The 13,179-nt window shown below is 44.3% G+C and overlaps 1 protein-coding gene across 1 annotated transcript in view; it reads left to right on the top strand.

Annotated features, from left to right (window-relative positions):
- The window catches only part of LOC135519454 (alpha-1,3-mannosyl-glycoprotein 4-beta-N-acetylglucosaminyltransferase A-like), a 50,843-nt gene extending 50,376 nt beyond the window's left edge, over positions 1-467 (top strand). Inside the window, exons 3-4 of the mRNA XM_064944691.1 lie at positions 142-381; positions 427-467. Coding sequence (XP_064800763.1) covers positions 142-381; positions 427-467 — 281 coding nt within the window. The remainder of the gene's footprint in view (positions 1-141; positions 382-426) is intronic.
- Positions 468-13,179: the final 12,712 nt, after the last annotated feature.

Below are 13,179 nucleotides of genomic sequence, written 5' to 3'. Positions count from 1 at the left end.
AGTGCAGACCCATTACTCTTTTTCTGTCTGAATTGGCGGGTTTTAACGCAACAGCCAAGCTTCTGAGAGTGTGAGATGGTCCCCTTTTCTCAACCATTCTACCAGTTGTAACTCTATGATTCCTTCCTGTATCTCGGTCAGATGAGACCCAGAAGCTGCTGAAGGAGCTGGCCAGTAGGAAGCCTCTCCAGGTGCCAAACATCTACCACCACCTGCCTCACCTGCTCAACAATGAGGGCAGCCTGCACCCCGCTGTCCATGTCGGCCTGGGCCGCACCGGAGGTGAGAAGCACACACACACTGCCTCTGTTTCCCGCCCTCCCAGTCCATGCTTCTTTTGGCAGAACAGCTCTTACGTGGCCTGTGGCCTGGCTGATACATGTATTGTCCGCCCTGTTCTTAGCTCGTGTGTTCTCTCTGCTCTAGCGTGTGAGGTTGTGTTACAGCCTCCCATCAGTACCTTTTGAGCTCACAGCACAGTCGTGTGTGTGTGTGTGTGTGTGTGTGTGTGTGTGTGTGTGTGTGTGTGTGTGTGTGTGTGTGTGTGTGTGTGTGTGTGTGTGTGTGGTTACTTCAGGCATAGATATGGGCGATTAGTCCCTCCATTGTAGCTGGGAGGCCAAGCTAGGCTCCAATCTCACTCAGTCCCTTATTATCCCACACAGCTTGACCCCATTCTCACCAGTCACCATATCACATTCTCTTTAAAGGTTAGGTAGCATAAACATAACCACATGTAACATATGGATCAATACAAAGTTACCTCACTTTAAACATAAAACTGATCAGAATTCCAAAGAATGCAGGGTGTGACGTAATATGGAGGACCCAGCCAAGCTAGCCAATTCCCTATAACAGAAATAACTACACATTTTTAACTTAAAATTAAGCCGAAATGTTTGCAATAACACCCCTACCAGCCTGCTAACGTCACCCCTACCAGCCTGCTAACGTCACCCCTACCAGCCTGCTAACGTTACATTAGCACTGCATGAGCCAGCCAGTTGCAATCAACACCTAGCTTACAGCTACATTAAAGTAAACCAACGTTTTGGAAATATATAAGGTTATCACAATGTTAGGAGTATATGCAGTTATCTTAGCCGGCTAAAGTTGGTTTTTACTTTTACCCCCTTTTCTCCCCAATTTTGTGGTATCCAATTGGTAGTTAGTCTTGTCTCATCTCTGCAACTCCCGTACGGACTCGGGAGAGGCGAAGGTCGAGAGCCATGTGTCCTCCCGAAACACAACCCTGCCAAGCCGCACTGCTTCTTGACACACTGCTGGCTTAACCCGGAAGTCAACCGCACCAATGTGTCAGAGGAAACACCGTCCAACTGATGACCGAAGTCAGTTTTCAGGTGCATGGCCCGCCACAAGGAGTCACTAGAGCATGATTAGACAAGGACGTCCTGGCCGGCCAAACCATCCCGCACCCCGGACATCGCTGCGCCATTCCGGAGGCTTTAAGTTCGTCATTTTAACCTACTAGCTAGCCTAATCAGCTAACTAGCCTAGTTAGCTATGTTGACCGTGTTGGTTGGCTAAGTAGTGAGCCAAAAAAACAACTAGTGGAGCACAGGCCCCTACCAACAGAACACAACAACAAATATCCAGCAGATACAAAGTAGAGAGAGCGGAGAATTACCGATTGACAGCTGAGTTAACTACCAAAGTCACAGAAGAGCCAAGGAGAGGCCTTCAGAGGGAGAGGCCGTTTCACCAACTGAGGGAGAGTCAGCTAATCCAATAGTGATATAGTGAGGTAAATCTACACTGAATTTAACCGATTTATCGCCATCACTGCTGACACTCGCGATACCAGTAGGTCGGTAGGAAATACAGGCTGCAGGCTTCACATTCACACTCGGCCCAGCACCTGCTTTCAGTCAGTTGCATACCTAATCCTGCCTTCCACTGGTTATACATACTAAGCCATCAAAGTCCTCTGGGGTGAAATGAGCAACACATACTGTTCCAATACTCCAATCCGCTCGCTTCAACCGGACAAACTGTTCCCACTTCAAAGCTAGCTTTTCGTTTTTGGGCCACAAATGAGTCGTAACACCGTCCTTGAGGGTATTACTGCAATATGTAGGTATTACTGCACTAACGACAAACAATGCAAAACTGCTACTGCGCTCGACTACCACTACCAAACACACAGGAAAAGAGGAAATGCAGTTTTTCTAAATTAATTTATAGGGTTTCTTCTTCGTGTACATAGTAGCTCACCAGCGCCAGCACTTGGTTTGGAATGTAATTACATGCTAGCATGGATAGTAGCTGACGTTAGCCAGCTGGAACTAGCTCGGTAGCACCGGTTCTCCATATGATGTTGAGAAATCGTGCATTGTGGGTAATTCCAAAGATATTTATTAACTTATTTTAGGATATATGTAAAAAAAAAAAAAAAAACGCTAAAACATAAATATGTTTGTAGTTGTAGTCACGATCTAGTTACCTATAACTAAGTTACTAATTCTTTGACCACACTGTGTTGTTACTTTGGTGAGTAAAAACCTGTAAGATGATTATGGCTGGGGTGGGTGTTTGTGTGGCTTGTGTGTTAGACAGGGTTTAGGGGGATGAGCCGGGTCAAGGACTGGGAAGTAAGGTGAGGAGAGTGTATAAAATTGGGAACTTCCCAGTGACGAGACAGGCTTTAGGAAGGACAGACCATATTATAAAGGGTTGTGAACACAGATTGGCAGTTTGGAACAAACACACAACACTGTGTCCCCTCTGTCTCTTGTCTCATCAAAGCCCAGTGACCCTTCAGTATGAGATTTTTCCAGATGGACCCAGAGACAAAGACTGAAGAAAACAACAATTTCTCCTGTTTCTTTATGTGCGTGTGTGTTACCTGTCGACGTGGTCTTTCAAGGCTCTATGTCAGGTTTGTCTTGGAGGTAGAGGCTCTGATCTTCTGATGAGGCTTCTGTGGACATGTCCTCTGATGAGGCTTCTGTGGACATGTCCTCTGATGAGGCTTCTGTGGACATGTCCTCTGATGAGGCTTCTGTGGACATGTCCTCTGATGAGGCTTCTGTGATGCCTTCTCTTTTGTTGCCCTTCATTTAGTTTAGCCTCAGTTGTTTTTGTGTCTGTTTGGGTGTGGTGAGGGAGAGAGAGGGGTGGTCTTACTGCATGGACACGTTGTTGTACTGCTCTACTGACAAGCCTCTGGGTTAAGATGAGACTAGTGACTGATAACCAGCCTCTGGGTTCAGATGAGACTAGTGACTGATAACAAGCCTCTGGGTTCAGATGAGACTAGTGACTGATAACAAGCCTCTGGGTTCAGATGAGACTAGTGATAATTACTTGGTTTAGGATCAAGAGCACCCCTCAAGTATTTTTGTCTCTATCCTCTCACTTTCATCTGTCTCTCTCTGTCTCATCTCACTCTCTGTCGCTCTCTGTTAGGGTTATTTATTTATAGCAGTGTAAATTGGGACATCATGCATGCTTCTGCCTGCCCACCACCTTCAGACTGAGCAGGGAGTTACTGAACGAATGTGGAGCGAGAGATGAAGAGTTAAAGAAAAGGACATTAGAAAGCTGGAGTAGGAGGGATTTCTCTCCCCAGCCTGTCTTTAATGACTGATGTGGAACATAATGATCTATTCATATTAATTCCGCTTTTTTTGTTGTCAATTTGTTTACGTTTTGTATGTTCTATTTTCATATAATAGTTTGGGAATGACTGGTTTAAACCAGGGGTATTCAACCAGGGGCATTACACGAGGGGTATTCAACCAGGGGCATTACACGAGGGGTATTCAACCAGGGGCATTACACGAGGGGTATTCAACCAGGGGCATTACACGAGGGGTATTCAACCAGGGGCATTACACGAGGGGTATTCAACCAGGGGCATTACACGAGGGGTATTCAACCAGGGGCATTACACGAGGGGTATTCAACCAGGGGCATTACACGAGGGGTATTCAACCAGGGGCATTACACAAGGGGGATTCAACCAGGGTTCCATGGGCCCAGGGGGTCTGAAAATATATACAGTGCATTTGGAAAGTATTCAGACCCTTTGACTTCTTCCACATTTTGTTACTTTACAGCCTTATTCTAAAATGGATTAAATTAGTTTTTCCCCTCATCAATCTACATACAGTACCCTATAATGACAAAGGAAAAAACAGGTTTTTAGAATTTTTTGCAAATTTGTTAAAAATATAAAACTGAACTCACATTTACATAAGTATTCAGATCCTTTACACAGTACTTTGTTGAAGCACCTTAGGTAGCGATTACAGCCTTGAGTCTTCTTGTATTTGGGGAGTTTCTCCCATTCTCTGCAGATCCTCTCAAGCTCTGTCAAGTTGGATGCTGAGCGTTGCTGCATAGCTATTTTCATGTCTCTCCAGAGATGTTAGATTGGGTTCAAGTCCGGGCTCTGGCTGGGCCACTAAAGGACATTCAGAGACTTGTCCCGAAGCCACTCCTGCGTTGTCTTAACTGTGTGCTTAGTGTCATTGTTCTGTTGGAAGGTGAACCTTCGCCCCAGCCTGAGGTTCTGAGCGCTCTGGACCAGGTTTTCATCAAGGATCTCTCTGTTCTTTGCACTGTTCATCTTTGCCTGGATCCTGACTAGTCTCCCAGTCCCTGCCGCTGAAAAATACCCCCACCACATGATGTTGCCACCACCATGCTTCACCCTAGGGATGGTGACAGGTTTCCCCGGACGTGACGCTTGGCATTCAGGCCAAAGGGTTGAATCTTGGTTTCATCAGACCATATAATCTTGATTCTCATGTTCTGAGAGTCTTTAGGTACCTTTTTGCAATCTCCAAGTTGGCTGTCATGTGCCTTTTACTGAGGAGTGGCTTCCATCTGGTCACTCTACCATAAAGGCCTGATTGGTGGTGTGCTGCAGAGATGGTTGTCCTTCTGGAAGATTCTTCCATCTCCACAGAGGACCTCTGCGGCTCTGTCAGAGGGACCATCAGTTTCTTGGTCACCTCCCTGACCAAGGCCCTTCTCCCACATTACTCAGTTTGGCCAGGCGGCCAGCTCTAGGAAGAGTCTTGGTAGTTCCAAACTTTTTCCATTTAAGAATGATGGAGGCCACTGTGTTCTTGGGGACCTTCAATGCAGCAGAAATGTTTTGGTAGCCTTCCCCAGATCTGTGCCTCGACACAATCCCGTCTCTGAGCCCTACAGACAATTCCTTCAACCTCATGGCTTGGTTTTTGCTCTGACATGCACTGTCAACTGTGGGACCTTTATATAGACAGGTGTGTGCCTTTCCAAATCATGTCCAATCAATTGAATTTACCACAGGTGGACTCCAATCAAGTTGTAGAAACATCTCAAGGATGATCAATGGAAACAGGATGCACCTGAGCTCAATTTTGAGTCTCATTGAAAAGGATCTGAATGCTTATGTAAATAAAGTATCTCATTATTTTTTTACAATTTTTATTAAGTTTGTAAAAACAATTCTAAAACCTGTTTTCGCTTTGTCATTATGGGGTATTGTGGGTAGATTGAGGTAAAATAATTATTTTAATCCATTTTAGAATATGGCTGTAATGTAAGAAAATGTGGAAAAAGTCAATGGTCTGAATACTTTCCGAATGCACTGTATTCCGTTTTCTTTTTTACAAAGTGGGAAAAATATTTGTTTCATTTAAATGTTTTATTAATATCGCTAGCAACAACATTTGAAAAGAGGAGAATACCTTCTTTCTAATGATGCCAATTTTACTTCTCAACTCCTAGTTTTGAGAAAATTATACTAATTTACGCTCACGGGAGTATCTGACATACCACGTTAATGGAATTACGCTGTGACCATTGAATTCAAAGTTTTAACAAAGCATTCAACTCTATGCACAATTATTACTTTGACATTTATTGGAAATACTGTGCAGATGCAACGTTTGGCAACAGAATAAAACTCAGTGAGATTTGAGCATAATTCTGTTACCAAACATTGTGTCTGAGCTGTTCTTTGTGTAAATGTGTTTTTGTCAAATGTTCTGTGGAAATGTTTAAAGGCCCAGTGCAGCCCATAACATAATTTGCTGTATTTTAAAAATATTTCAACACTGAGGTTGGAATAATACTGTGAAATTGTAAAAATTATGATAATGCCCTTTTAGTGCAAGAGCTGTTTGAAAAGACCCCCTGAAATGTGAGCCTGTTGTGGTGGGATGGAGTTTTGACCTGCTTGGTGACATCATCTGGCAATAAATGAGTTCATAGACCGGTAAGAAAGAGTTCCAAACCTCTCTGCCAATAACCGCTAGTTTTCAATTTTCCCCTCTCCCAGACTGTTTTATCTCAATTCTTGCTTGAGAAATGACTCTTTGCTAAAAAGCTATTTTTGTTTCTTTTTGACCATTTTCAAATCAAATGTATTTATATAGCCCTTCGTACATCAGCTGAGATCTCAAAGTGCTGTACAGAAACCCAGCCTAAAACCCCAAACAGCAAGCAATGCAGGTTTAGAAGCACCTAGGAAAAACTCCCTAGAAAGGCCAAAACCTAGGAAGAAACCTAGAGAGGAACCAGGCTATGTGGGGTGGCCAGTCCTCTTCTGGCTGTGCCGGGTAGAGATTATAACAGAACATGGACAAGATGTTCAAATGTTCATAAATGACCAGCATGGTCGAATAATAATAAGGCAGAACAGTTGAAACTGGAGCAGCAGCACGGCCATGTGGACTGGGGACAGCAAGGAGTCATCATGTCAGGTAGTCCTGGGGCATGGTCCTAGGGCTCAGGTCCTCTGAGAGAGAGAGAGAAAGAAAGAGAATTAGAGAGAGCATATGTGGGGTGGCCAGTCCTCTTCCGGCTGTGCCGGGTGGAGATTATAACAGAACATGGCCAAGATGTTCAAATGTTCATAAATGACCAGCAGGGTCAAATAATAATAATCACAGTAGTTGTTGAGGGTGCAGCAAGTCAGCACCTCAGGAGTAAATGTCAGTTGGATTTTCATAGCCGATCATTAAGAGTATCTCTACCTCTCCTGCTGTCTCTAGAGAGTTGAACAGAGCAAGTCTGGGACAGGTAGCACATCCTGTGAACAGGTCAGGGTTCCATAGCCGCAGGCAGAACAGTTGAAACTGGAGCAGCAGCACGGCCATGTAGTCCAGCAAGGAGTCATCAGGCCAGGTAGTCCCGAGGCATGTTCCTAGGGCTCAGGTCCTCCGAGAGAGAGAAAAAGAGTGAATTAGAGAGATCATACTTAGATTCACACAGGACACCGGATAAGACGGGAGAAGTACTCTAGGTATAACAAACTGACCCTAGCCCCCCGACACAAACTACTGCAGCATAAATACTGGAGGCTGAGACTGGAGGGGTTAGGAGACACTGTGGCCCCATCCGATGATACCCCCGGACAGGGCCAATTTTAATTGTAAACAATTACGTTAAGTTACTTAATTGTTACCCAGAAATGATTTGATGTTGAGATTAAAATGGTTGCATTGGACCTTTTTTAAAAGCAGTCCTTGTGCATAGAGTTCTATGTTCTGAAATCAATGGTTTTTGTTTGGAATAAATTTGTTTAAATAGAAAATCTGAATCTTTGCGTTATTCCATTATCATGGAAATGCCCCGTAGACTTTGAAAAGCACCTGCGAATAGGCTACCAGTGAGGCAAGTGCCGCTGGAAAGCTTTTTTGTGACTTGGAAATACATTTTTGCCAACACATGGCAAACTTTTGTTTAACCAGCTCAACAGCTTCTCTTTGCAAAAATGTGTTTTGAAATGTCGATGACTTCTTCTTGCCATTATCATTCACCTGATGACATGATGTATGATGGGGGTCCCTGGGTTGCCGGTCTGCTTGGGAGGGGCTCCCTGGACAAGGACTGGTTGAAAAGCCCAGGTATAAAAGGATTGCCTTATATTTGAGTGTCATGCACTAGCCTCGCTAGCAGATAGCAAGGGGGAGCTGAAAGCCTTCAGGTCCATTCAGCACCACTGGTACTGACTGATGTCTGAGTCGTAGGATCTAAACTCACACAAAATACTCTTCTCTATCTCTACTAGGCATTTCTACACACACACACACACCAGTTGGTCCATTCTGTCTCTGCGCAAGTCAGATCACCATTTTCTTGTCTGTCAGAGGCACATATGTATGTTTTAATCAGGGTTCTTTTCTGTGGGGGATGAAGGGGTTGAGGGATGGCATAAGAAGTCCCCCCCCCCTCCCTTTAGCTTCTTGTATTTTCTGTCTCACTGTCTCCCTAACCCCCTCTCTCCCTCCCTCGGCCACACTCTCCATCCCTCCATCATCAGTTTCTGTCTCCATCCCTCCACCATCAGTCTGTCTGTCACACTGTCTCCATCCCTCCACCATCAGTCTGTCTGTCACACTGTCTCCATCCCTCCACCATCAGTCTGTCTGTCACACTGTCTCCATCCCTCCACCATCAGTCTGTCTGTCACACTGTCTCCATCCCTCCACCATCAGTCTGTCTGTCACACTGTCTCCATCCCTCCATCATCAGTCTGTCTGTCACACTGTCTCCATCCCTCCATCATCAGTCTGTCTATCTCCATCCCTCCATCATCAGTCTGTCTATCTCCATCCCTCCATCAGTCTGTCTGTCACACTCTCCATCCCTCCATCATCAGTCTGTCTATCTCCATCCCTCCATCATCAGTCTGTCTATCTCCATCCCTCCATCATCAGTCTGTCTGTCACACTCTCCATCCCTCCATCTGTGTCTGTCTCCATCCCTCCATCATCTGTCTGTCTGTCTCCATCCCTCCATCAGTGTTACGAATCCCTTTTGGCCCGACAGTCTAGGGGGGGATGGTAATGAGACTCGTAACATAACTCATGCAAATTATTGTGACAAAGTAAAAGTGTAACGAAATAACCAGGACAACAGAAATCTACCGTCAAACTCTAGGTTTATTTATAAACACACGGTAATGGGGGGAGCAGGAAAAGGGGCTGAGCTGGACCCAAGGAAAGAAACAATAAGTATTCAAAAACACCCCTAAGCTAGACTAGACTACTTTAACAACAGCTAACTAACTAACCAAAAATACAGTGGGTGGTCCGCCCAGTTCTAACTAGTGTATTTAACAAAGTTCACCTACGGGTAGTGTATGCCCATGGGCGACTTGTCTTGGTTTCCCCCTTTTCCCACCAGCAACAAAAACACAAACACCATAACCAAAAACAATACTCACAGGTGATGACAAAGTGCTATGAGGTGCTTAAACAAAAGAGAGGTTAAGACACACCGCAAGAGTGAAACACAGAGACCTACAGACATGGCATTTACAGAGAGATTGAGCTGAGCTGAGCTCTAGAACAAACAAATGATGGGGTTTTTAAACCATGGGAAAGGAACTGTGATAGGTCAGGAAATAGGAGGAGGTGTGTCTTCTGATTGATGATTGATTGTTGACTGATTGGGGAGTGATGATTTTCACCTGAGAGGGGAGAAGGAGAGAAAAGAAACACACACACAGGATACACACACACAGGATAACTGTATCCGTAACAATCAGTCTGTCTGTCTGTCTCCATCCCTCCATCATCTGTCTGTCTGTCTCCATCCCTCCATCATCTGTCTGTCTGTCTCCATCCCTCCATCATCTGTCTGTCTGTCTCCATCCCTCCATCATCTGTCTGTCTGTCTCCATCCCTCCATCATCAGTCTGTCTCCATCCCTCCATCATCTGTCTGTCTGTCTCCATCCCTCCATCATCTGTCTGTCTGTCTCCATCCCTCCATCATCAGTCTGTCTCCATCCCTCCATCATCAGTCTGTCTCCATCCCTCCATCATCAGTCTGACTCCATCCCTCCATCATCAGTCTGTCTGTCTCCATCCCTCCATCATCAGTCTGTCTGTCTCCATCCCTCCATCATCAGTCTGTCTGTCTCCATCCCTCCATCATCAGTCTGTCTCCATCCCTCCATCATCAGTCTGTCTCCATCCCTCCATCATCAGTCTGTCTGTCTCCATCCCTCCATCATCAGTCTGTGTCACGATCTCCCTTTTTTTCTTCCTCTCAAATTGAATTTCAATGTAAGGGCTCTATTGTCATGGGAAACACATGTTTACATTGCCAAAGCAAGTGAAATAGATAAACAAAAGTGAAATAAACATAAAACATTTCAGTAAACATTACAGTTCCAAAAGTTCTCTCCTTTCATCCTTCATCTTTTCTCTCTCTCTCTGTCGTTCCCACTCTCTCCTTTCATCCCCGACCTACTTTCCTGGTTCTGTGTGTGTCTCTGTGCTGGCTGGAGAGACACAAAGCAAACTGAGGACCGATTCTCCACGCTGCACAGATCACACTCCACTATTCTGACACTTTCATTCTCTCTATCTCTCCCCCTTCACTCATTCATTCACTCTCTTTCAGTCTGTTTATTGTGCCTCCCTCTTCCCCCATGTTTTCCAATGTTTGTCTCTAGAGCTAGCCCCATAATAGAGATTAAACACACACACTCCCTGTTGTTCTCTCACTCCTGGTGTGGTTGGATATTTTTTGGAGGGGCAAAGCAAATATATGCAAATATTTTCCTTGTTTTTTGCCCTCTAATTTGAATATTTTGAAAGACAAACCTCTCCGGTCTAAGATAAGAAAGATATGGAGGGAGGGAAGGTGTGTTTGTGCAGGAGAGCAGAATAGACGTGGTTCTCCCTTTCTCTCCAGCAAGACTGAGAAGCAGAGAAACACACTAGTGTTGTCACGATACAAACGTTATACTAAGGATACCATACCAAGCCAGGTATCACGATACCACTGGGGGGGGGGGGAGAGAGTCCATTTTCTCAATGTTATGCGCATCTGCTACCCAGAAAAACTGTCACTGATAGTCACACTTCTACTCAATACAACACATATTGAATTTAACTTCACACTCTATAATAGAATACTGCATAGAATGACTGATATGCTCATATTTGCACAGGCCTAGCTGTGATGTGGCTGGAGGAATGGGAGGAAGGAATATACGCAATGATCTGCTTGTCATTGTGTCAATAAGGAGAAAACACTGCATGAAACCACCTGTTCAGTTAAGACGCACACACTCTCCCTCATAAACACTCATGTACATGTAACAGGGTTGGTTATGTTTCCACTTGCCTCTAAAGAAAGGTGTATTTAATGTTCAAGCATTCTTATTGGTTGGTTCAACTCTGATGACAATAAGGCGTGTTGTGATTGGCCCAGCGTGCAGATAGGGGGAGATCGTGAACATCAGTTCTTCCCAGTATGAATATGTGTTGCAAGGGGTAGGTCACGTTCTGAATACTGTTTTCTATTTTACAATGTGTACAAGTTTATTTATACATGCGTGGGTATATGGTACCTGTTAGGGATTGAGGGGCTTTCTGGGATGTGCTTTGGCATAGGATTGCTGTTAGCTAGGATACACCGATGTAATGGTCACATAAGCCCACTGCTAACACAGTTGTCTTCATGCTACAGATTTTGCCATCGACAGCCATCAATATCGTTCAGCCCTGTACAACTAACGTGCTGTTTCCTATTGAACAATACCGTTCAGCCCTGTACAACTAACGTGCTGTTTCCTATTGAACAATACCGTTCAGCCCTGCACAACTAACGTGCTGTTTCCTATTTAACAATACCGTTAAGACCTACACAACTAACGTGCTGTTTCCTATTGAACAATACCGTTCAGCCCTGTACAACTAACGTGCTGTTTCCTATTTAACAATACCGTTAAGCCCTGCACAACTAACGTGCTGTTTCCTATTTAACAATACCATTAAGACCTGCACAACTAACGTGCTGTTTCCTATTTAACAATACCGTTCAGACCTGCACAACTAACGTGCTGTTTCCTATTTAACAATACCGTTAAGCCCTGCACAACTAACGTGCTGTTTCCATTTAACAACACCGTTGCACAAAGCCCTGCACAACTAACGTGCTGTTTCCTATTTAACAATACCGTTCAGCCCTGCACAACTAACGTGCTGTTTCCTATTTAACAACACCGTTCAGCCCTGCTATTTAACAACTGCACAACGTGCTGTTTCCTATTTAACAACACCGTTAAGCCCTGTACAACTAACGTGTTGTTTCCTATTTAACAATACCGTTAAGACCTGCACAACTAACGTGCTGTTTCCTATTTAACAATACCGTTCAGCCCTGTACAACTAACGTGCTGTTTCCTATTTAACAACACCGTTAAGCCCTGCACAACTAACGTGCTGTTTCCTATTTAACAATACCATTTTAAGACCTGCACAACTAACGTGCTGTTTCCTATTTAACAATACCGTTAAGACCTGCACAACTAACGTGCTGTTTCCTATTTAACAATACCGTTAAGCCCTGCACAACTAACGTGCTGTTTCCTATTTAACAATACCGTTAAGCCCTGCACAACTAACGTGCTGTTTCCTATTTAACAATACCGTTAAGCCCTGCACAACTAACGTGCTGTTTCCTATTTAACAATACCGTTCAGCCCTGCACAACTAGCCCTGTACAACTAACGTGCTGTTTCCTATTTAACAATACCGTTAAGACCTGCACAACTAACGTGCTGTTTCCTATTTAACAATACCGTTAAGCCCTGCACAACTAACGTGCTGTTTCCTATTTAACAATACCGTTAAGACCTGCACAACTAACGTGCTGTTTCCTATTTAACAATACCGTTAAGACCTGCACAACTAACGTGCTGTTTCCTATTTAACAATACCGTTCAGACCTGCACAACTAACGTGCTGTTTCCTATTTAACAATACCGTTAAGCCCTGCACAACTAACGTGCTGTTTCCTATTTAACAATACCGTTAAGCCCTGCACAACTAACGTGCTGTTTCCTATTTAACAATACCGTTAAGCCCTGAACAACTAACGTGCTGTTTCCTATTTAACAATACCGTTCAGCCCTGCACAACTAACGTGCTGTTTCCTATTTAACAATACCGTTCAGCCCTGTACAACTAACGTGCTGTTTCCTATTTAACAATACCGTTAAGCCCTGCACAACTACCGTTCAGCCCTGTACAACTAACGTGCTGTTTCCTATTTAACAATACCGTTCAGCCCTGTACAACTAACGTGCTGTTTCCTATTTAACAATACCGTTAAGACCTGCACAACTAACGTGCTGTTTCCTATTTAACAATACCGTTCAGACCTGCACAACTAACGTGCTGTTTCCTATTTAACA

This window comes from Oncorhynchus masou, chromosome 29 (genome assembly GCF_036934945.1).
Source record: "Oncorhynchus masou masou isolate Uvic2021 chromosome 29, UVic_Omas_1.1, whole genome shotgun sequence".
Lineage (NCBI taxonomy): Eukaryota > Metazoa > Chordata > Actinopteri > Salmoniformes > Salmonidae > Oncorhynchus > Oncorhynchus masou.
The sequence above is the reverse complement of the archived record's forward strand: the minus strand, read 5'-3'. Positions and strand labels throughout refer to the sequence as shown.